Raw genomic sequence first — 23,909 nt, 5'->3', positions numbered from 1 at the left:
TACCCTGTGTTAGGAAGTAGCCGTTGATTAATTGTATCAGAGCAGAGATTTTAATGGGGAACGTTTCCAGTTTGTCTGAGTTGGAGACGAGAGGGCTTGACTCCCAGGTCTACTTGCAGGTCTCGATGTGTGTGCAGGTGTGTGGGGCAGAGTGTGACCTCCAGGTGTGACACAGCGTAAGGAGCACTGCTCCATTGAGACCAGCTGTCAGGAGTGACTAGGCTGTGCGTGGGGCCCTGGAGCAGGATTCCGGGTCTGGCCTCACTCTCGGGCTTGTCGGAGCTCTGGGAAACCTGGTTTCCAACCCAGAAATTTGACTTCAGGACATGCCAGTCTGGCTTAGACCATTACATGATACGTGTGCTTCAGGATGCTCTGAGTTGGTGCCCTGTCTGAACGGGCTCCTCCTCCTCGGCTCAGGGCTGTGGAGAGCATCTGTGTACAGCTGGAGCTGTTTCATGTTACAGTGGAGACTGAAGTCTTCCGCCGAGTAAGCACAGCGCCCCGTGGTTCCAGCAGTCCCATTCAGACTGTCTTCCCAGTTACTCCACCCACTGTTGCTCCGCCCACTGTGCACCTCCAGTCACCACGCCTTTGAAACCTCTACTGTCCAGATGGAAACCATGGGCCAGACGCTTTGGTGTCATGGCACTGTGGGTGTGAACTCTAGCCTTTTGGATCAGAATGTCCACACTTCAGAGTTTAGAAAACCCTGACTTGCAAACTAAGGAGGACTTAGGATTTCCACCTTGTTGCTTTGTGACTGTGTGTGTGAGACTGTTCTGTATGACTTACCCAGGCCTGCCTGGTGGTCACTGCAGTAGCTCTCTTTTGTGGTCACTAGGGTCTAGTCCCCCACCCCAGGGTGCTAAGCCAGGCTTTTCTGTCCTCCACATACTTTATGCAGCAGCAGCAGAGCTGACAACTCATGTGACATAAGTTGTTCTGTGCTTGCTCTGGCTAGAGCATTGATGGCTTGGTTTTCATGGGCTCCAAGTTGCTGTCTACATGCTGTTGGTTAAGAACAGAGTAGTGTCTCCATGGAAGGGGATTCCTAGATCTTGGACGACTAGGTGTGGCCCATTGGGGACATCTACCTCCAAGATGGTTCCAACCCACATTTATATTTCTGTGTTCTTCATAGGCACATCTGCATCTGTTTCCTAAGGTGGAGGCTTGTCCTCCACACAAGCTCTTTGCTCTCCTGGGAGGCTCTTGTGGGACCAGAAGCAAGCCTGGCATAGGCATGTGATTGCTTAGTAATGGCCACGCAGGCGCATTCCTGGGTTTGTGGGGACTGTCCTATGTGGCTTCATTAGAGCTATAGGGTCCTTGCTTACAGGTATGATTATTTTTCCTGCCACAGATGGTAAAGCATAAATACATTTGGCCTTACTTTTTTTTTTCTCCCTCCAATAACTCAGGTAGTGGAAGTGAAATTCAGTTTCTCTCTGAAGCCCAGGATGACCCACAGAAAAGAAAACCAGACATCAAAAAAGCAAAACTGATGCTGGGGTGGGAACCTGTGGTAAGTTTGAAGGAGGTCTACTGCCTCTGGAGAGAGGTATTCTCCCTGTCCTCCTCCTGAGCCTCGGCCCTTGTTAGGAGCTTTCCTGTGAAGTAGAGAGAGCCTGAACATCCAGGCAAGTACAAGGTTTTCTCCATATTCAGTGGTATGTGGTCCTGTTAGTGAGCGTGGCTGAGCATCCTGTATGACCTCGCTTTTCTCAGGAGTGCATAAACACATTGGTTTTTTTGGTTTTATTCTGTTGCAGTGATAAAACACTCTTACCAAAAGCACCTTGGGGAGGAAAAGGGGGATTATTTGGCTTACACTTCCAGGTCTCTCCTCAGTGCTCTCCTCAGTAGTCTGGACTGACCTACATCAGTTAGACAACCAAGGCCGTATCTCACAGACATGTCTACAGATCAGCCTGATAAAGACTCTTTAACAGGTAGTCCGTGTCCATCAGGGTTAAGTTACCGTTAACTGTGACATGCGTCAGTCTCCAAAGGCAGTGTTGAGGTGTGTGTGTCATTTTTCTCATTGCTGTAAAGGGAGAAAAGAGTGGCTTGGGTTCACTGTCACAGGGTTTCAGTCCACCCCACCAGAGCTGCAGATGTGTGGCAGTTGATTCTCACACTCCAGGGATAGGAAGCAAGGAACCATCGGCAGATATAACCAAAGGTCCCACTTCCTTGGAAATAGCATCGTGGTCTGGGTGACATTTCACATTCAGTTCATCTGAGGGAAACAGCAGCATAATTGCAGGGTCCTGGAGTCTGGGGATAATTAGGTGAGAGTTCATAATTAGGTGGAGGCAGTCTAGTCATAAAGTCTCCATGATGGAACTCCAGCTGCAAAGTGTGAAGACTGAAAGACATCACACCATCCTGGGAGTAGCATGTTATGAAGTAACAATGAAATAATTTTATAATTGGGGGTCACCACAACATGAGGAACTATATTAAAGGGTCACAGCATTAGGTCACTGTACTAGACACTGAAATCTACTAGGCTGCATTCATACTGTGAACTCCCAGTCTCCTTCTCCGTCTGTTATGGGGACCTCCTCCCTGTCCTTGAACACCTATCTCCGGCGCCATATGTGTCTGTCCTTTATAGGTTTATCTCTTTTGAAAATTTCCCTGGCCAACCAGGTTGCAGGAGCAAGATACATCTTTTCATCTACTGTGTCTGGCTGTCCCTCTGGAGAGAGATTTTTTTTTTCTGGGCAAGCATGTAGCCTCAAATGGCAGCTACTCCAGCAGCTGTTACCGAAGGGGAGACGCAGTAAAGGAAGGATAAACATGGGTAGATGGGCTGCCATTGCATGCTGCCCAGAGCTCCGCTTACCTGTTACAAATGTGTAACACAGTGTGAGAAGACAGACTCAAGAATGTCAGAATCTGTTGGGATGTTAGATGTTTAGTTCAACTCTTGTGCGGGTGTGTGATACCTTGAGTTTGAGAGATCGGCAGAGGACAGAAAGTTGGTAAATGAAATAAAACTGAGTTTGCTCAGACTTAAAGTCTAGTAGTCCCATCTGCACAAAGCAAAGCACAGAAGCAGAGGTCCCGGTTCTCTGAGTTTTCTGCTTTTATTCATTTATTTTGTGTTTGTGTGTTATCTGCATGTATGCGTGCAAGCCACATACACACAGTGCCCACAAGAGCCAGAGGAGGGCAGTGTTGTGTTCTTCACAACAGGAGTTACAGATGGCTGTGAGCCTTTGTGTAGGTGTGAGGAATTCAGATTCTGCAAGAGCAACAAATGGCTCAACAGCTGAGCCCTCGCTGTTCTCTAGCCTTTTTTTTTTCTCTTTTCTTTCTTTAAAGGAATTTATCATTTGTCCTTTTGTTAGCAAAGCGTGTGCTTTAAATAAAATGCTTTTGGAAAATATTCAATGCATATTTACGAAATAAGTACTCTTGGTTTTGGAGGTGGATATATAGCCAGGATGTGTGTTTAGAACTTGTGTCTTATCACACGTCCTCTGAAAGACATGGAGATACAGAACAGGAGACATTTGCCACTGAGTTTTTTGTAGTAAGAGTCTTAACTGATAGGAAATAGATTGAGTCTCATCCAAAGACATGCTCATCTTAAACATAATTGGTGAGCATGCACGTGAGCATGGGCGACTCACTGAGGAGACATCTTAACTGGCTGAAGAGGTGTTTTTATTGTGTATCCCTGATATTTGGTGGTCCTAAGAATTCTCATATACCTGTTGACCATTTCTGTGTGTTCTCTTGGGGGAAAAAGCCTATTTAAACCTATTGGGTTTTTTCTTATCTGCTCTTATTTTAACCCCTTAGCAGACACATATTTGACAAGTGTTTTCTCTCACTCTGAAGGCCATGCCTGCTTGTTATTTATTCCCAGAGAGAAGCTTCTCAGTTGGATTAATTTGTCTAATTATGTTCCCTCTGCTCTTAGGGTCACATGTACTGAACAGCAAAATGCCCGTATTTAAAGCTTCTACCATGATGTGTTCTGATGTATTTTGAGACATACAGAACCATCATCACAATGAAGACAGACACACAGCAGCAAACTGACTCTTATTCTTGGCAGTGCCTCCCCACCACAGCCTTTCCTTTCCGCCTTTGATTGAGCAGCTAATTGCCTTCTGTTCCTTGTTTCCAGCTCCTGGTTAAGACTGCTTTAAATGTCATGTTCCCTGGGTCCTTCCCTACCTATGCCGTTGGTACAAGGTCAGGTGTGTCGCTGGGGAGACCCAGAAAGGCAATTGAGGACAGCCTCCTCAGAGTGTCTTCCTTGAAAGGTTTCCTCCCAAAAGCAGACCTGCATATGTCTCAGAGACGGTCTGTGCAGCTACCTGCAGTAGGCATGTCTGAAGAGGAGGGCTTGAGGTCACTGCCGAGGCGTCACTAGCACAATTGCAGTATGCGTTATGAAAGCAGCTCTAAAGGACTTTAGGCAGCTCTGCAATGGCCTTAATGCACTTCTGTCCAGAGTGAGGCTTTCAGTGTCCTCATGAAGCAGGAAACTGACTGCAATCTCTCATCTCTAGTGCATCTGGGGTTGGCTTTAAGGAAGTCTGTCTGTTAATGGTACCTTGTGCCTTTTTCTCTCTCTCCAACAGGTCCCACTGGAGGAAGGGTTGAACAAAGCCATCCATTACTTCCGGAAGGAACTAGAATACCAGGCTAATAACCAGTACATCCCTAAACCCAAGCCTGCCAGAGTGAAGAAGGGCCGGACGCGCCACAGCTGAGTTAGCCTTAGGATACGAGACTCTGTTTTACCCTTATGAGGTGGACTTTTGTGGGATTTTTTTTTAAAGACTTAAACAGGTGTCATGAAGAACAAACTGGAATTTTATTCTGAAGCTTGCTTTAAAGACATTGATGTGCCTAAAAGCTCCCTTGGAATCTGCAGACTTTGCCTTGCACTTTTTAAATCTGTCTTTTTTATGTACAACAGCCTAGATGCATCTCTGCTATTTTCAGGTTTTTTATCTTGCTGTTAGAGTGTATGCTGTAACTGTCACTGACAGTTTTATTTACTGGTTTCTTTGTGAAGCTGTAAAGAAACATTAAATGGGGTAGAAAATGCCAATTTTATTTATAAAAGTGGGTACTTATAGGTGAGACATTACACTATGCATAAAGAATAAAATCCTAGAGGTATTGTCAGGTGGATGGTACACCAGTGTTTAACTGGGGACAGATGAGAGAACTGTTAGAGAGCTTCGTATTTCTTCTTTAATTCAGAATTTTCTGAAGGTCTAGTTTTCAGTTGCAAACTTGACTTTGAAACAACCCTTGTTGGTTCTTGATCAGAGATTTGAAATCACTACTGTGTTGTGCTGCGTATTGGGATGGGGTGGGGGGCAATGTTAACGTATTCTTGGTTAACCATGGTTAAATATGCTATTTTAATAAAATATTGAAACTCGCCAATCATGGCTTTGAGCTACAAAGATGGTTTTCTCTGCTTTATGTCAGACGTTGGGTTGCTGAGAATAATACTTGGGAACTTTGAGGAAATTCTGAGAACATCCAGGTTTATGCCATGATATGTGGCCATTAGAACCATCTGTGTGCTACGTGGGCCGAATCTGCACATGTGATACCCACAAGTGTATATGTCTTTATCTGAAATGCTTAAAACCAACTGTTTCAAATTTCAGGATTTATTTTGTTTAACTTGGGAATATTTTCCTGAACTGTGCAGTTCAAGCATCCTAAATCCCAAAGCTGAAGTCTTAAATCCCAGTGTCCCTTCAGCACTGTGGATTTGAGGTTCGGGGCCCAAGTTAACTGTGGTGTGAAGTTTTCAGAGCTCAGCCCAGGTTCAGATCAGTGTTGTGCCACGTGGCAGCACAAACCAAGTGGAACAAAAACTTCCATTTTCCTGGTGTGGAATTCAAGCCAGTTTTGCTGAGTGAAATGAAAACCTTGGGAGTTTTCATTTTTACTAAGAATTCTCTCAAGGTTTGTGCTAGGGTTTTATTCTGTACCTTAAAATAAATGGAAGGAAAACACAATGCACAAAACCAGCCTATCTCTAAGTAGATTGATCCTCCTTGTTAGCAGCAGAAACCCAACAGATGCCCTAGAGATAATGGTGTGGACCAGGTGATAGAAGTGACCACAACAGGAGCATGTGATAGCTGAGCTTGGGTTCTTCTCCAAAACCATGTTGGGCTTTAAAAAAATAAAAAGGGGGTATTTTTTTGTTTACTTATTTATAATGAAAGGCTCTAGAATTCAGCCAAAGATGCTCTGACTTTGTCATGCTAAATTTACCAGAAGATTCCGAAGCTGGGCCAAAGATTGAACATGACATAAGAAAGAATCAGGAACAACCTACACAAACATACACACTTGCTAAGCAGTTACTACAGTCTCTAACTACACCCCCAGCCTCTTTCTCTTAGGCCCTATTAGTTTGGTCTGAACTAAGTGATACATCATTTACAGAGATGGGGTGAGCAAGCAGAAGCTTGCTTGGAAATTAGTAATGCTAAATTTGGACCAAAGAAGAAGAATGTGGACAGAAATAGCTCGGAGCTTGATAGATAATTAGGAGTATCCAAAAGCCTGAAGACCCAGAATTCCCTTAGCTTATTACACACTAGTATCTGGAATCCTTTCATAAGATTCACTCTTCTGTTACCATAGAATATTCTCACAGTAGAAGAGAAATAGATGTGTATCATACCCTCTAAGAAAGGTAGTAATGCATTGAAGAAAACACTTGAGTTTTGAATCAAGCATGATAGCATCTTAGGCAGGGAGGGAAATAGAGTTGATGGTGGGTAGGTAATGGCTGCTGTGGTCCAGCGGGATCTACATGTAGATACCTACTCTTTGGTGCAGTAGTGTTAAGAGATGAGGCTTCTGTAAATTGATGAAGACAGAGCGGGACCTTTCTATTGGAGTCTCAGTGGCTCTTGCTTGTGGCTTGGACTGCTGCTCTGAGAAGCCACCATCTCTGAAACAGAAGGTGGCCCTTAACAGACTCCAAAATTTGTCAGCACTTTGATCTTAGACTTTGTAGCTCTCAGAACTATAGGCAGTAAATTCCTACTGTTTATTAACTACCGAATCTATAACTTTCTTTTTTAATAGCAACCAGAAGCTGCATTTTGGAAGTGATTTCCTTTGGGATGTCACTGCTGTTGCTTATAGGGGAGAGATTGCTCCAGTTTGGGCTCTAACAAGGTACAAGCCGTAGTCTGAGTGAACTGAATACTGAGCCCTGCCTTCTAGTCAGGTGGACCCTTGTGGCATTAACTTTAATTGTGACCCTGGTGGTACCTCAGTCATGTGACCTTGGTAGAACCTGGGGTGAGTCCTGTATTGCTGTCTAGTAAGACTAGTAGGGAATTTGGGGGTTGTTTAATTATTCTTCAGAATCAAGAATTGCAAGTTAACTTTGCCATGGATCTGTCAAAATAACTTGTTTGGTGACCTAACCTTTCTTGGTGGTTGATTGGCACCTTTGAATGGGGTGTTAGAGAATTCTGCAATCCTGAGAATTTGCTATCACAGTATCTAGAGGCTTTTCTGTTTTCATCACCAAGGTTAGCTCATGTTTGTGTCTTGTTTGCATCTTACTTACCATGATAGGGATGGGGCCATTTTCATCATTTTCATCAGGAAGTTTGAGCTGTGGAGTGGGTGGCTAGACTACAGCGTGACGGTTCATGTGACGGTTCATTCAGCTCCATTTCTTGAGGTACTGAGAGGATGGAAACTTAATCTTAATTGGTGCTCCAAGGAGGTGTCATGGGGAGGGGTCAGGTCAGTTACCAGAGCGCTGCCCCTAAGCATGACTCCTCCACGTGCAGACTTGAACCACTGCACTGAGAAGCCATCACTACGCAGGTCTGTAATATTTTACAGCATAAAACATCAATAAAAGTTTTGCTATAGTAACAAAAGACTCCTACAGACTTCAATGTTTATAAAAATCTATTTGGATATTTGTTGGATTCTGAAGGTTTGATTTATGTACATTGGTTTGAGGTTAAACTAATGTAACATAAAGGCCCAGGATTAAGAGTCCAAGTATTTGACTTAACACCAATCACTACGTTTACAATGCAAGGAAGAAACATTTTTAAGAGCAAGGTGGATATATGCTTCTCATACTCCAGCTAAGCACAGTGCAACCTTTGGACACTGAATATGAAACATGCATAAGGTTGAACGGGAATATTAGTGATAGCCTGCTCAGGGACCTCAGGACTGTGTCAGGGGCTGAATTGCACTCTCCCAAATTCATGTGATCTAAATTCTCCCACAGAATACCGCAGAATTGAGAAGTATGTTCTATAAAGTTGATTTGTGATAAGGTCTTCAGAGTGGAGCTTAATCTAGTCTGACTGGTACCCTTACGAAAGGAAAGTTACATAGCACACATGTGCATTTACAAAGGTGAGAACACAAGACAGTCATATGTAAGCACAGCCGTGTGTAAGCACAGCCGTGTGCAAGCCTAGCCGTGTGCAAGCCTAAATGGCAGTGTGTGTGTGAAAACATCCTGCTGACAGTTTTTTTATTATTATTATTCCTGAGACAGAATTTCACTTGTACCCATGATTTAATTCCTCTTGAACACTGGGGATATAGGCATTTATTCCCATGCCTGGTTCCTACCTATTCCCAGTCCTGAGCTTCCATTCTTTAGAATTGCAAGGAAATTGTTGTTATTTAAGACACACACTACATTCATAGCCACCCTGATAAACTAACATTAGTGGTAAGTTCCCTGGGTTTTCTTTTTTTGTCTCAGGAATTAGGATGGCAGCTAGAACATAAGTGTGAGCTACGGTGGGAAGCCATACTGCCGTGTCATAGAAGGAAACACTGCTGTATGTTATAGACTGTAACAGTCTATAAGCCAGAAAGATAAGTACTCTGTGCATTAGCAAACCTTTTGTTGCTGGGACAAAATACCCGACAAATGCAATTTAAAGGAGGAAGAGTTTATTTGGACTCAGGATTTTGAGGGGTTAAGTTCACTGTGGTTGGCTGGTCTTGGTAGAGTAGAGCTGCCCCACCATGGCAGGCAGGCTCATAGGAGAATGAACTGGGAGGCAGATAAAACCTCCTGTTTCTCCAGATACACCCCGCCTCCTAAAACTACCACAAACTCCCAAATGGCACCAGCTCGGAGCCAAGTATTCATTGTGTGAGTCTGTGGGAGGACATTTTACATTTAACCCCTCATACAGTAAAACTCTCATGTAGGTGAAGTAGCCAGAGGGGATTCCTGCATACAGAAAGTAGAGCTGCGCACACCCACAGATGCTGGAGGGAGAGGGAGGGGCCCTGGCACGCTGAACTCTTTTATATAAGTGTTGTGTGGATACATAAACTGCTGCAGTGGAGATTCCTAAACCACAGCAAGAACTTCCATATGCTCCAGATGTGCCATTCCTGGATCTGCATCAACAGATCACAGGTACTCGCACTTGTGTGTCTGCTGCTGCGTATACACAACGAGAAAGGTCTGTCAATGGATGAATTAATAAATAAGATTCTATATAAATACACGATGGAGCCTTTTTAAAAAATACCACTTACCTTCAGAACCTGGACTTTGGCAGACCTTGCCCACTGCTTTGAGACCACTTAAAACTATCCTAGGTCTGTTCTACTTTATACTCAGCCTGCTTTAAGCTTAAGTCGCCTTTGAGAAAACATTGTAGCCAGTCTTACCTGGATTTCATGTGTAACCACCTTTACAACTTAAGTTGAATGCATAGCCTTATGTTAAGCCATGTGCTTTTCCATAACCCTGGCCCAGAACAGCGTATGTGTGTGTTGTGCTAATCATTTGCTGAAAACAATCAACAGGTTGAAAGAATCCTTAACACAAAACAAACATCCACCATAAACGGTGAAAGCAATATTTGGGTGTATGTTGGACAACATCTATGTGTGGTTTTGAATGCTATTCTGGGTCAGTCAAGTAATTTCTTCCCTTATAAAGCTCAGCTAACTATTTCCATAGAAAAGAATGTCACACCCCTTTCCTATATTATATATACTACTCAATAAGTATAGATTAGAGCCCTTTGTTAGGAAGAGACAATATGGAAAAATTAGACACCAGAGAGACAACAGGCAGGCCATAGGCCACAGACTTTCGGTATACAGAAGACACAGGGAGGGCAGTGGAGAATCCAAATCTGGGCTCACTCTTCATCAAACTACTCTGAAAGACAGACTATTATTTAGTTGGGTGCTAATGCAGAATTGTATGTGGTATAACGGGGAACATTATACAGAGGTCTGAGGAGATGGCCTAGTAGGGTGAAGTGATATGTTTGTTTCACAAACAAAGGGGCCCAAGTTCCTGTGGCAGTGCTTGTCTGAAGGGACAAGGGTAAGGGATGAAGGCAAGGACCGGCAGAACTCTGGGGCTCAAAGTTCATTAATTTGTGAGCTCTCGGTTCAGTGAGAGACCCTATGTGGTAGTTCTAATGGGAATAATTCCCATAAGCGCACATGCTTGAATACTTAGCCCAAACTCGGTGGAACTATTTGGGAAGGATTGGGAGGTGCGGTCCTGTGAGAGAAAACATGTCACTAGGGGTTGACATTGATGTGGGCTCATCTTTTCTAGTTAGCTCTGTCTGCCTTGTGTTTCTGTCTCAAGATGTAAGTAAGTCTGCTCCTGTTTCAGCATCATGCCTGCCTGTTGCTATGTTCCCTAACCATCTAATACTGAAAGGCCTCTAAAGCCTCCGACACTGAAAGGTCCACATCAACCCCCTTCCTATAAGTTGCCTTGATCGTGGTTGTCTTCATTAGCTGTGATGAGAACACTGACCAAAACACAAGTTGGGAGGAAAGATTTACTCAACTCATGCTTTCACATCATAGTTCATCACCTGAGGAAGTCGGGGCAGGAACTCAAGCAGGGCTGGAAACTGAAGGCAGGAGCTGATGCAGAGGCTGTGGAGGAATGCTGTTTCCTGGTGTGCTTCCCCTGGCTTGCTCAGCTTGCTTTCTTATAGAACCCAGGACCACCAGCCCAGGGATGGCTCCACCCACAACAGGCTGATTACTCCTCCATTGATCACTAGTTGAGAAAATGTCTTACAGCTGCATCTCATGGAGGCATTTCCTCAACTGAGGCTCCTTTCTCTGTGATGACTCCAGCTTGTGTCAAGTTGACACACAAAACCAGCCAGTACAATAGTGTATTATCACTGAACCAATAAGACACCTGACATTGATATATTTGCATACACACATACTACACACACACACACACACACACACACACACACACACAAACAGAATTATGTATTTTGCAAGAAAATGGGGAGAGGGAGATGGAGGGTGAAAGAAAGACATACATGTATATATTTTTTTCTTTCACGTAGGATCTGGGTTAGCAGTGTAAACATATGTGAGACATGGAAACAGGGAGGCAATTTGGGGGATCAAGGGGTCTGAGGTAGACGAGAGGGTGAACAAAAATAAAGTGATCCTGTCTGGGAAAAGATCCCAAAGAACCCCATCATTGTGATAACTAAAATACATTAAGTTATGAGAAGAATGAGGTTTCCCAGGACCCGTGGAGGTGGCAGGAAGAGTTGTCATTCTAATTGGGACAGTTTGGGTTGGAGTGATGGAAATGTAGAGGTAATAGTGACAGTACCTGATCCCACTGAAACTGATACCTCGAAATGGCTGCATGCTTGCTTTTCGCTTGTTTCAGGCAACACTGTTTGGATCCAAGCAATCTTCATTACTCGGCTTCCAGAGGGCTGGGGTTACAGACAGGAGCCACCACACCTGGCTTTCAATGGGAAGTCTTAGATGGTATATGTTTATCGCACTAGGTAGAAGTAATTTACTACCTAGATCTTGTCAGTCACAGTGTTCCAGAGACGATGTAAGAAAACAGCATGTAATGTTTTAGGAAAAGAGGGACACGCTTTCATTGTGCTGTCAGAGTGCTGTGACCCATCAAACTGTAACGCCCATTCTGCAAGGCCTCTTTCCAGGTTGTCCATGCCTTTCCAATTTGTAGGCTGTTGGGTCACCAGCTTCCATCTTCACACCTCTCCTTCCTCATTCCCCTCTTCCCATCCCACACTTCCCCTTCCTCATTCTCCTCTTCCGATCCCACACTTCCCCTTCCTCATTCTCCTCTTCCCATTCCACACTTCCCCTTCCTCATTCTCCTTTTCCCATCCCACACTTCCCCTTCCTCATTCTCCTCTTCGAATCCCACACTTCTCCTTCCTCATTCTCCTCTTCCCATTCCACACTTCCCCTTCCTCATTCTCCTCTTCCCATCCCACACTTCCCCTTCCTCATTCTTCTTTTCGCATCCCACACTTCCCCTTCCTCATTCTCCTCTTCCCATTCCACACTTCCCCTTCCTTATTCTCCTCTTCCCATCCCACACTTCCCCTTCCTCTCTCGTTCTCCTCTTCCCATCCCAATGCGCTTTTCTTAAACCTCACTTGGGCTATTTAAACCCAGTGGGAAACGGAAGCCATTTTAAAGAAATGTTTGTGGGTCAATTGAAGCACATTGGAATGTTTATGTAAGTGTGATTCTGAGACCCACTAGACCTCAGTCAGGTCAGTGTGTGCTCTTTCCTGCATGGCCCTGCTCCTGGGGCAGAGAAAGCCCCTCACCGCTGCTTAGAACTTTCCAGATCATGTTTAAAACTAAACCTCATTACCAACTGGATTTTCCTGTTGAATCAATATTTTGCATTTCGTACAAGCAAATGACATGTTAACGAACATACCGCTCTGACCTTCACGCCTGTCCTGATGAGATTTTGAAAGGAGTCCCGGAAGGAAATGGAGAGGCCCTCGGATGGTGTGCCAGCTTCAAAAACTGAAGCGATTAGAACCGCCGTGGCTCACGCTTCTCCCAAGTGAATTCCAACACTTCTCCTAAAAATGCTTTTATTTGTACTTTTAAGGGCGGCATATACTGTTACACGCATGCATGGAATGCCAAAGGCACGCTGTCTGCTTTCGCCTGACGTTCCCGTGGTACAGTAGGGAGGCCAGCTGAAGCAAGGCACAGGCTCTGTGTCACCTCAGGGAGCTCAGTAGTCATCGTAGTTGACGCTGGCTCCATGTCTGAAGCTTTCCCGGCTGTGGGGACCAATGGCCGCGTCTTCGTCATAATGACGCTGGTAGTAGTCACCATAGTAGTCGTGGCCATTTTGATTTCTGTTTAGCCAATAGCTGACATCATCTTCAAATTTCTGCAGGAAAAGAGACTGGTAAGGAATGGGTTTGAAGACACACACTCCTCAGAAACACTGGCTTTTTTTTTTTTTTTCCAGTGACAACCGGCATCACGGCAGCTGCTTGTCATAACACTTTGTTCCCAGGAGGCCAGTGTGGACCGTCTGCCCATTGATCATCTCCACCACGCAAAGGTATATTCCACTCCTGAGCATTCTTTCTCCTTATGAGATAAATATGTGCATCTCTGTCCAGCGCAGTGACAGCCCGGCCGGCTCTTACTATCCTCTACATCACTGTGGTCGTGCCTCCTTACCCTGCTGGCCCGCCACCGGGGAGGCAGCCACCGGCACCTGCAGCTCTGGGGCAGTGCACCTGGGACACCTCATCCATGTTCTTGGTATGAGTGTGCACAGGCGCGGAGTCACTGTGCAGGGTGTGAAGTGGGCTGTGGTTGTCAGGCCCCGTGAAAACACCGGAAAACACCCAAAGCAAGCCGGAGTATCCTGGCTTTCCTGAAACCTGAAGTCTATTGGAGGTAATTAGGAAAGGAGAGAGCTATTGTTAATAAAGATGAAAAGGCAAAGAAAAGGACCAGCGGTTTGTTGGTGGTTTGTTGTGACCTCCTCCAACTGCTCTTTGCTATGAATCACCTTTTCAAAAGGGAAAGGAATGCTTCTGAAGTTTTGGTGGGAACCCAGGACGGGCTGTGATGACTATCTGTGAGGATAAAGAACTGCGGAGACAACTAAAGGGAAGGGCAGAGGGCTGAGCAGTTTGCGCTGCAGGCCATGGCTGTGCGACCCCACACTTGAATACTACGGAGACTGGAAAATGCAGATTTGCTAGCACCACACTAGCCTCTTTCTTTGAATCTTCTGGTGGGGGGGGGGAGGGTCTCAGAAGTAAGTTTTCATTTTAGCGGAATGGCTAGGGAAATGCTAAACGCAGTCCAATTCCGATTTGCATGTTTTTTTTTTTTTTTTTTTTTTTTTTTTGTCTTTGTGTTAGGATAATGTGAAGGGCAATGTGCGTTCAGTAGGAACCACTCTGGATTGTGGCCTTGAATCCTTTCCCAGATGAGCACCGTGTGGGATGAGCCTCTCCAGGAATGCTGCAGGAGGCAGCTGTGCCTTGACCATGTGTCTGATGTTTTATGAATATATAAATAAGACAGTCCAAGTCAGGGCAAATATAGAGAGCAATGGTACCATTCCAGTGCAAAGAACACCTCTCACAGCATCTGAGCAGAGCTCCTTTCGGTCTTTTAATGCAAACCTAATCATCATAGTCTTCCTCAATCCTACCCCCCCCCCCTTTTTGGTTTTGTTACCAGACATTATGTTTTAGCCATTAACCCATATTAAAAGTTTAATAACTATTTAATGTTGGCCATTATAACATTCTCATCTACCAAATAAATAAATATGTGTGCTTAAATATTCCAAACACAAGATGCTGATGAGTCTAGAACATGGGTACCCTTTCTGAAGGACTTTTGGGGATGTGTAACTTGACGATCATAAGGACCCTTCATCTGAGCCCACCTGTTTCCCAGTAGCTCCACCAAGGAGAACAAACATGGATCTAAGAAAGGAACAACGGACACACAGCAGAGTCATTTGAGTTGTGAAAAATGCTTAATGAAGCCATTTTTAAGTACTTCACTCCTGACACAGGTTAGCTTAAGTATGTAGCTACTTGCACAGCAGAAGACATACTTGAGGATCAAGGCAACAGGTATGGGTAGAAGCTGGGAATGGGGAGGAAGGGATGGCGCTGCCACACGCTTTGTTCTCACGAGGGGAGGCTGCTCGGCCCTGCCTAGCATGTCGGCCACTCTCTGTGTCTCATGTCCAGTTAGGAAAACATGTCCAGCCTCCTGGCTGCAGATGCCCTGTGGTCTATGCTGGACTCTGTGGATGGTTTCCAGTGCGTGGACTCTAGAGAGCATGTCTGCTGCCTTCTTACCTGTACCTGTAGCCCAGACGGCGATATGTGACTTGAAATAGTCTCATGAAACAGTTAACTTCCTGACTGCGCGCAGGTGCTTCCCACCCACGTGAGCCGCACTGCGCGCAGGTGCTTCCCACCCACGTGAGCCGCAAAGCAGCTTTGCTTGTAAGTGCATTGGTGAAATCTCCCCCAAACACCTGCGAGTCTCTTTTTATGGTATAGGTGACAATGCTGAGTTATTTTGAGGATGCCCAGTTAAAACTGGGCAGCAGGGCTGAAGGCATTTCTCGGAAAATAGGGTTCTCTGGGAGTCTAGATGTAGCCTCTCGGTTCACAGATTCCCTGGATCCCTCCTCTCCGCCCGGCTGACCAGAGTGCGGTGGAGAGTGGGCCCATACGTTTGTAATAAGGTACCCTGTGGCTTGGCTATGGTTTGTGTGCTCCTGGAAGCTAGAAGCTTGGTGCCCGGTGTGACATTGCTGGAGAGCCGGGACCTTTAAGAGGTGAGGCTCTGGTGCAAAGTAATCAGGTCATGAAGGCTTTACCGACTAAAGGGACAATACTGTGTTTCAGAGTGGGTGAGTTCTCAGGACCGGCAGTTGTAAAAGTCACTAGGTATGCTGATACACACCCATAATGTCAGCACTAGGGAGTTCAAGGCCTTCCTTGGCTATAGACTGTTTGAGGCCAGGCTAGGCTACAGGAGACCCTGTCTCAACAAACAGGTAATATCGCATTTATATGAAAAGATATGAATACAGCAAATTTAGACTTGCTTCTTGCTTTATAGCCACCGCTTTCTTAACACATACGCCTGCTATCATGACATGATTTACCAAGATGTTCTCACTAGAGCCAGTAGACTGTGACCTTAAGCTACACAAGAACTCGAGAGTTTGACAGAGCAACAGAGAAAACAATGGAAGAAGCAAAGCCTAACATCTCCAGCCCTTTTCCTCAGTCCAGACCTCTGCCCCACACAGCCTGCCCTAGAGTGTCCAGGGATCCCCATCAGATGAGCACTCACCGCCTCATCAAAGCCCATGTACAGGAACTGCTGGTACCACTGCTGTACCTCAGGCCGGGTGCGGTCCCACAGCTGTCGTTTGGCGCGTTTCAGACCACCTAGGAATTCCTTGGCCGAGTGCTCAGCGACAGCTACATTCGACTTTGATGGGACAGGTCCTGAAGAGATTAGTTCCCCAAAGACAAAGAATAAATTATCTTTTGAGAGCAATATTCTCTTTACTACTGGGGAAAAAATGTCCTCCTGTGTTTTAAAAAGGTTTGTATTTTATGGGTGTTTTGTCTACATGTATGTCTGTGCACCATGTACACGCAGTACTAGCAAAGGCCAGAAGAGGGCATCACCCCCTAACCAGAGTGCTAGACAATTGTGAAACACCTTGTGAATGCTGGGAATAAAATCCCGAACTTCTGAAACAGCAGCCGGTGCTCTTAACTGCTACTGAGTACTTCTTCAGCCCCAGGCTACTATTAGAACTTCAGCGTGGCCTAGCTTCTCTGTGTTCTGAGTTGACACAGAAATTGTAGATATTTCTGCTATACACACATGCCAGGATCAAAGTGGGTTCATTGACACCCCCCCTTTAAATGCTTATCACCTTTTCATGTCGTGAGGCTTTAAGCTCCTTTCTAGTTGTTCGTCTTTACGATGTGCAGTGGGTTGCGCTGAGCTGAGCCACCCTGCTGTGATATATCATACAGCGCTCTCCCCTGCACCTGCTTGTTATCCAGCCTCCCCCCTGCACCCCTCTTTAGGCTCCACTGCAAGCTAGGAGGGAGGAGGGTAAACGTATCACAGCAGAAACACGGCTCACATTTTCTAATCTCTTCAACACCTAATGGTATAGAGGGAGGGGGATGAGAGGAAGGGTGTTCACTGGACAGCACAATGGCTCCGCGTGACCTACGCGTGACCAAGAGCCCGCATTTGACTTCCGAAATATTCTACTCCTATGTCTCCTTGTTGCTGTCTATCACATAAGTCAGAAACTTTTTTTGTTTTGTTTTTTGTAGAAGTTAGTGATAGGAAGGTTTCCCCATGGGAACACCTTTTCCTAATGCTGACTGGATAGGCAGAGCACCAACCATATCATTCTGTTCCTACCCCACCAGGTCGGGTTAGGGTCCTCAGCTCAGACGTGTTTCACAAGTCTAAAATAGTCGACATTCAGTTAACACGATTCCACTGTTTCTGAGTTCACGCTGACAGCTTTTGGGGGATGGGGCAAATGCTTATGAGTAATAATACTTATCTAGCAGAGCACCACACCACGTACCCACAGAACGAGCCGTCCAGATCTGCGAGCCTTTGAAGGCCAACCCTTTCTCACGGCCCTAGTCCAAGCTCTCTACGGACACATTCCTCATTGCTGTTCCCCTACTTGCAGCAGTTACGGGCGAGCTCATCCTTACCCACTGGACGCAGACTTACCTTCTCGCTTCTGGAGCATCTTCTTGAGTTTGTTTCCACTTGTGCCACCTACATAAAAAACAAAAACAGAAAGCAGTTTTGGAGTCCATAATTCCTGGACTCGTTTGCGCTTTGTGGAACGCAATGATCAGAGCTGTAAACAAGACCTGCCCCAACTTAACAGATGACAGGGACCACAGAGCACAACTGATTGAGCCTTTCTTGCTAAAACAGTGTTGCTTTCGTCCTGATGTCTTCCTGTGTGGGAGGTGGTTATCCTCTGCAAACATCTCCATGATATAATGGATCCTATAGAACCCTTTTCCAAACTCATCACCCCCAGGAGCAATCCCTTGGGAATTTCAGGGGTAAGCTCATTTTTAAAGGACATTAAGATGGTTCTCGCTGAACCGAGGGTGAGCTCGACGGCCGTGATGCGGATACACACAGGCTGGACAGCCCGTGAGAAGGAGCCAGGCAGAGCTGAGGTTTCTGTGGCAAGCCTGGGAACTTGGCTCTTTAAAAAAGGCAGTACAGGTTTACAACTTCCTCTCACTGTCCTCCATCCAAGCTTTACTGGGGGTGGTAATGGGGTGGGGTACTGCCTGTTAAATATGCTCAGTTTTTTAAGAGCTAAACTAATCAGCCTGACAGTTTGATAGAAAATAGCATGTCTAGGTGAAAGAATACACCCCCCATTCAGTGAACTGGTACCTAAGAGTTGTACACAGGCTGGTTGGTCTCATGAAGGTTAGACTCAAAGCCCCTGGGGAAGACACCCAGCATCCTAAGTAAAAATTAAAACAACAACAACAACAAAAAGAAAAACAGCATCTGAAGGGGTCTGGAACTGCTATGAGGACCTAGGACAGAGAAGGCCACCGCGAGGTGGCCGGGCTGTCTTCTCATCAGGAGTCTTAGCCTCTCAGTCCACCCAGGTCTCCGAGAAAAGGACAAACCTGTGCTTACATCTGCAAAAGGGGTCCCAATGTGGTGAAGAGCTTGCTTTGAGTATACGTCCAGAAGTGGTATAACTGGGTCACATACTAATTCCAACTCCAGTTTTCTGAGAAACTTCCACACTGATTTCCACAGCGGCCATGGCCAGTTTACTCCCAGCAGCAGTGAATAAAAGCTCCTGTTTCCCCACATCCTGTCCTATGCATGCCATTCTGTTCGTGACAGCCATTTTGACCGGAGCAAGATGGAATTACCTCAGTTTTAACTGGTAGTTCCCTGGTGCCTAAGGATGTTGAACACTCTTTTAAGTGCACCAAGATACTTGAACACCCACGTTTATTGCTACATGAGTCACAATAGCTAGGAAATGAAGCCAGCCTCTCTCTCTCTCTCTCTCTCTCTCTCTCTCTCTCTCTCTCTCTCTCTCTCTGTGTGTGTGTGTGTGTGTGTGTGTGTGTAGTGATTCTAATCTGTGTCATGCTGACAGTTAATGCTAACCAGGACACAGAAAGGACAAATACCACACTTTCTCTCATGCTGAAAGATTTTAATTTGTATATGTGTGCTTTTATATGTGTGTATACAGATTGGATGTAGTTTATAAAACTAGAAAGGGGACCATGAGAGGGAAAGGGGAAAGTTTAAAGGGTGGGAGGGTAGTTTGTTTTAATAGCTTTTCTATTGCTGTGATGAAGAGCTTCGCTCCATGGCAATTTAAAAAAGAAATCATTTAGTGGGGGCTTTCGGTTCCAGGGGATGAGTCCATACCAATCATGGGGGAGAGCATGGCAGCAGGCAGGCATGAATGGCGCTGAAACAGTAGTTGAGTGCCTACCCCTAATATATGAGCAGGAGGTAGAGATAAAGAGAGCTAGCTGGTAATAATAGCATGGGCTTTGGAAACCTTCAAGCCTACCCTCAGTGACACACCTCCTCAAACAAGGCCACACCCAGAATCCTTTCTAAACAGTTCCACCAACTGGGGACCAAACATTCAACTATATGAGCCTATGGGGGCCTTTTTCTTTTTCAAGCCACCATAGCAATAAAGACGTATCTTGGGATAAGGAACTGGGAAGGGATTGACTACAGAAAGCAGTGATGAAAGGCCCACCAGGAAAGATGGCGGTAAGAAAGGAGAGGGAGAGGGCCAAAATGTGTAAGCAGTGGATAGATGAAACATATATATATATATATATATATATATATATGTTTATTATAATAATTTTAAAACTAAAAGAAGAAAATCAAAACAAAGAATATTCATTTGGTGTTCTGGGTATAGCTCAATGAACACTAGCCTAGCATGATGATCCTTGGGATCAATCCTCAGCACTAAAAAAAAACACCAAACCTGTACTCTGTTTTCAGCAATACACGGAAGAAAAAGAGCCTGCAGCATAAATTATTAAAATTTGTTAAATTTCAGACAGCAAATAGATACAGCCTATTTGAATAAATCAAAGATGCTATGAGGGAAAAAATACTTCAGTAAGGTGGAAAAACACCTTTTTAGTAAGAACTCTTACATAAATGATTTACTGTGTTCTGGAAGAGGAAAAAATGGTCAATATTCAAAGCTGAGAGTCAGCACCTCTTGTTCTATGGTGTGTGTGTGTGAGTGTGTGTGTATATGTGTGTGTGTATTTTTGTGTGTGTTGTGCACCTAATGCTCACCATGTTTCTAGATCCACATCACCCTTCTTTTGCACAATCCAAACAGAGCCTCACCACTACATGAATGTATTGCTTGCTGACGGCCAGTCTAGCAGTGCAGTCTAGAGAGCCTGCCCTACACTCTCCATGGAGTAGGGAAATCCTAGAACTTACTCACGTGCCCCCTGGGGATCTGGGCGTAGCGGCAACACTTCCTTGGCTCTCCTAGGACAACCTGGATTTACAGCACCTCCTTTCATGCTCAGAAGGGTCCGGCTTGGAGGATGATGTGTGGCCGTCCTAACTTTTGGCTGGCATAGGAAATATCCTGAGAAGGCTCTGTGGAAGCCATGCTAAGGAGTGTGTGACAGATGCACGGGGAACCACTATGGACTAGGCCACAGGAGCTAAGGGGTCGGCACAGCAGGCATCAGAGTACGGTGGTTTCTGTGGTCCGAGTGCAGGCAGCCTGTGGTGATGTGGCTGTTTTAAAATGACAGTGTGGTCAGCTGTCAAGAAGTGACTGTCCCATCTCTGCTTTGTCGTTGTCCTGACCAGGCCACATCTCTGCAGCTGAAGGTCACAGGAAACCGGGAGGAAGGAAACGCAGGTCTCTTTCTCCCACTCATGGTTTGAGATGATCTTAGCTGTTCCTGCAGCCGTACCTTCTGTCTGCCATCATGGGCCCCCACTCTCTGGAACTGTAAACTCTAAATGTTTTATTTTATAACTTGCCAGGGGCCATAGTGTTTTATCATAGCAACAGAAAAGTAACTAAGATAGTAATATTTCCAGCGCCTGGGCCACCACATAAAGATGGAGCAAGTGCCACCAGGAGATTCCTTATTAAGAATTAATGCATGTGAACATAAATCAACCCAGTGGGGAACTGGCCAGGCTACTGGAGAGATGATTATTTAACCAGTGAGGTGGGGCTTCTGCTAAATGCTACACTTCCCTCTGGATCTTAAAACTCAGTGAAGACATCCACGAAAATATTTGCCAAAGCATAGGGTTCTAATATGAATGCTCATGAGTATCTTAACATCTGTCAATCTTTAACAAGACACGGGACAGCGCACACAGAGTTAAGCACTGCCTTCTGTCTGTTTGCCTTCTGTAGATGTGCTTAACGGCTAATGGATGAAACGCGGCGGTCTGATACCTGAGATTTCTTGCAAGTGTGAGTCGTCAGCGCCGCAGCAAATCTTCACTGTGCACCTGAAAGGCTTGGGGAGGTCCCACGCCATGAATTATGAACGTTGCTGCTATGCCAACCCTGTACATCCAGCTATGTATTAATACATAGAATCGGATACCACACTAAATCTGCTCGAGGACAAAAGAAAAGCGGAGGCGCCCTCACTGCACCATCCCCAGCTGTCATTTCCAGGCTGTGACAAAAAGCAGTCATGTATATAGCAAATCCAGTTACTTAGAATTAGAACCCACGGGGGACTGAGCACAGTCTCTCAAGATGAAGGTGAAAACCCCTGACAGGCAAATCAAGATGGGGTGGTGAGCATTCTCCTCATGAAATGGGCTTGGATGCCAAAAAAAAAAAAAAAAAAAAAAAAAAAAGAGTCACGTTTCGGGGATGGAGAGGCGGAGCCTCTGCTAAGAGCATCTTCCAGAGGACCCTGGTTAGATTCCTATATCTACAGGTGAGCTCTCAACCTCTGTCACTCCAGTATCTGAGGTATGGTGCTCTCTTCTGGCCTTTTCAGGTATTGCATGCATGAAGTACACAGACAAGTGTAGGCCAAACACCAATACATATAAAATAAAAGGGGGGAGAGGAAACCGTCCTCTTTGAGACCCAACGTATATTCATCTTGCGCTGTTCAGCTCAGCGATGCTAATACCATAACCGATTCCACTCACTCACGTCTTGGCATTAGTAACTGTGTAAAATGTAAGTGTTGAAAACGAATGGTCTACAGCCGTGTTCGCAAGGCTAACTCCCAAGAGGGTACTGCTATCATTTGCAACAGTCACCCTTCCAACAAGAACAAGCTCCCCTTTATTCTCATGGTCTCTCCTGTCGTGACCCCGCCTCCCTTCCCCTCACTCCCGGGTTTGGTTTACCATGCCTGCTCTGAGAAAGCAAAAATGAAGCACAGAGAAATCGAATGTGTCTTCTGTTTACATTTGGCAATGGCCAACCATTTAGCACTAGGACAAATGCTAGTCTCGGGTGACAGGCGGTAAATCTAGGGTCACCCTGCTGCCTCCCATAGTTACACACCTCAAAGGCACTCCTAAGCGCAGGAGCTCACCAAAGGGTCACACAAAAGAGTAACTTTCCAGGTTCGGAAGGTAGACTCTGTGGAGCTCTGGGTCTGGAACTTGCTTTAGAGTATGCTGTGAGCGTGCTTTTAACGGAGAAAGAACCGGGGACTTTCAGCCAATTCAGCTAAATATAGCAGAAATATATTAGCTAATATGTAGATATACTTGATGTTTAAACATAACAGCTAGTAGAAATATAATAGCTAATAATGCAGCTGAATATAGTGAAAAAAAAAGTTAAACATTATTCAACGTTTAAGGGCTGACGCCTGTCCTCTCTGAAACATCAGACCAGCTCAGCTTTGCAGCCTGAACACCCTCAGCTCTGTTGCAGTCAACTGCCTGGAAGGGAGCTGTGGAAAGAGAGCGGCTTGTCCTGCCTCTGAATACTCCGAATCCCTTGGAGCCACACCATCCAACGCTGAGTTAGCACTTCTCCTGGGTCCTTCTGGTCGCTCCTCCAATTGCCCAAGGTTGCCCTTCAGTCTACAGTGTTCTCTTTGAATTTGATTCCCTCACTGTCTGCCCAAGTGCAGCCACTCACTGGGACTTCCGCTGGTGCAAAATCCTAGACCCGGCTCCTCTCTGTCTTCTTGGTTCAGCAGGCAGGATTGTTTGCAGGCATGAAGCACCCCATTTCCAATCTCCTTCCCCAGCAAACCCAGTACCCTCCGCCAGGCACCCGCCACTCACCTGGACCCAGACACAGCAGAAGGAGCAAGGCCAGCCCAACCAGGGCCAGAACCGCAGGCCGCGCAGATGAGATGCTCATGGTGCCTGTGTGCTGCAAAGTGGCTGGAGACCGACTGGAGCAGGGACCCAGGCTCAGAGAGGCAGGCACGAGAGCTCGGGTGTCCTTGTTTGAGGCGGGACCCACCGGGTGGGCAACTAGCCAGCACGCCAGGCCAAGGGCCAAGCCTCAGTTTCAAAGCCACCGAGGCACACTGCCCTGCAGGGCTGCTGCAAATCGCCGAGAGGAGCCGCGTGGCCAGAGGGGAGAGGGCAAGACAGACAGTTGCCAAGGCACAGCCCAACCAGGCTGGAAGAGGATGCTGGCTCACTCTCCCGGAGCCATTCCTCTCCAGCACAACCCTCCCCTAGCATCCCAGGCTAGGCTTCATCCTTGGCTTCAGACTCAAGCCTTGCCTTTTAAAGTAGCCTTTGGAATGTTCTTAATTCCCCGAACTATAGTTAAGGTTGGCTCCTGCCGGCTCTCTTTTTATGATATTTTGAAAGATCTGGGTTCAGAGCTGCAGTCCAGGAAAAACATGCCAACTCAAATCGCTGCAGTGCAAAAGCCTTGGAAAGACCAGTGTTTCTGCAAAGTTTTTAAGTGAACACGTCGTGTCCGTTGTGCACACTCCCATTCTGGGACGTTTGAGCAAGTA

The 23,909-nt window shown here is 45.8% G+C and overlaps 2 protein-coding genes across 3 annotated transcripts in view; one reads left to right on the top strand and one right to left on the bottom strand.

Moving 5' to 3' along the window:
* UXS1 (UDP-glucuronate decarboxylase 1) overlaps positions 1-5,424 on the top strand; it is a 70,597-nt gene extending 65,173 nt beyond the window's left edge. For both annotated transcript variants that reach the window (XM_080917526.1, XM_080917525.1), the window contains exons 14-15: positions 1,425-1,528; positions 4,614-5,424. In XM_080917526.1, the coding sequence (XP_080773652.1) occupies positions 1,425-1,528; positions 4,614-4,745 (236 nt within the window). In that variant the 3' untranslated portion in view covers positions 4,746-5,424. The remainder of the gene's footprint in view (positions 1-1,424; positions 1,529-4,613) is intronic.
* A 7,608-nt stretch (positions 5,425-13,032) lies between these two features.
* Positions 13,033-23,366, bottom strand: ECRG4 (ECRG4 augurin precursor). Its single transcript, XM_080916635.1, has 4 exons — positions 23,215-23,366; positions 17,635-17,682; positions 16,204-16,361; positions 13,033-13,237 (listed from the first exon to the last, which is right to left on the bottom strand). Exons 1-4 carry the CDS (start codon positions 23,291-23,293, stop codon positions 13,076-13,078), a joined length of 447 nt encoding a protein of 148 aa, XP_080772761.1. The 5' UTR covers positions 23,294-23,366; the 3' UTR covers positions 13,033-13,075.
* Between the last annotated feature and the right edge of the window lie 543 nt (positions 23,367-23,909).

Source organism: Micromys minutus (genome assembly GCF_963924665.1).
Source record: "Micromys minutus genome assembly, chromosome: 5".
NCBI classification, from domain to species: domain Eukaryota; kingdom Metazoa; phylum Chordata; class Mammalia; order Rodentia; family Muridae; genus Micromys; species Micromys minutus.
Note: the sequence above shows the minus strand (reverse complement) of the source record. Positions and strands in the feature narration are given on the sequence as shown.

Coding starts and splice junctions, on each gene's coding strand:
- ECRG4 (XM_080916635.1), bottom strand. CDS start 23,293: ATGAGCATCTCATCTGCGCGGCCTGCGGTTCTGGCCCTGGTTGGGCTG. Junction 16,362..17,634: donor GATGCTCCAGAAGCGAGAAG/GTAAGTCTGCGT, acceptor TAATCTCTTCAG/GACCTGTCCCATCAAAGTCG. Junction 13,238..16,203: donor ACATGGGCTTTGATGAGGCG/GTGAGTGCTCAT, acceptor CTTTTCCTGCAG/AAATTTGAAGATGATGTCAG.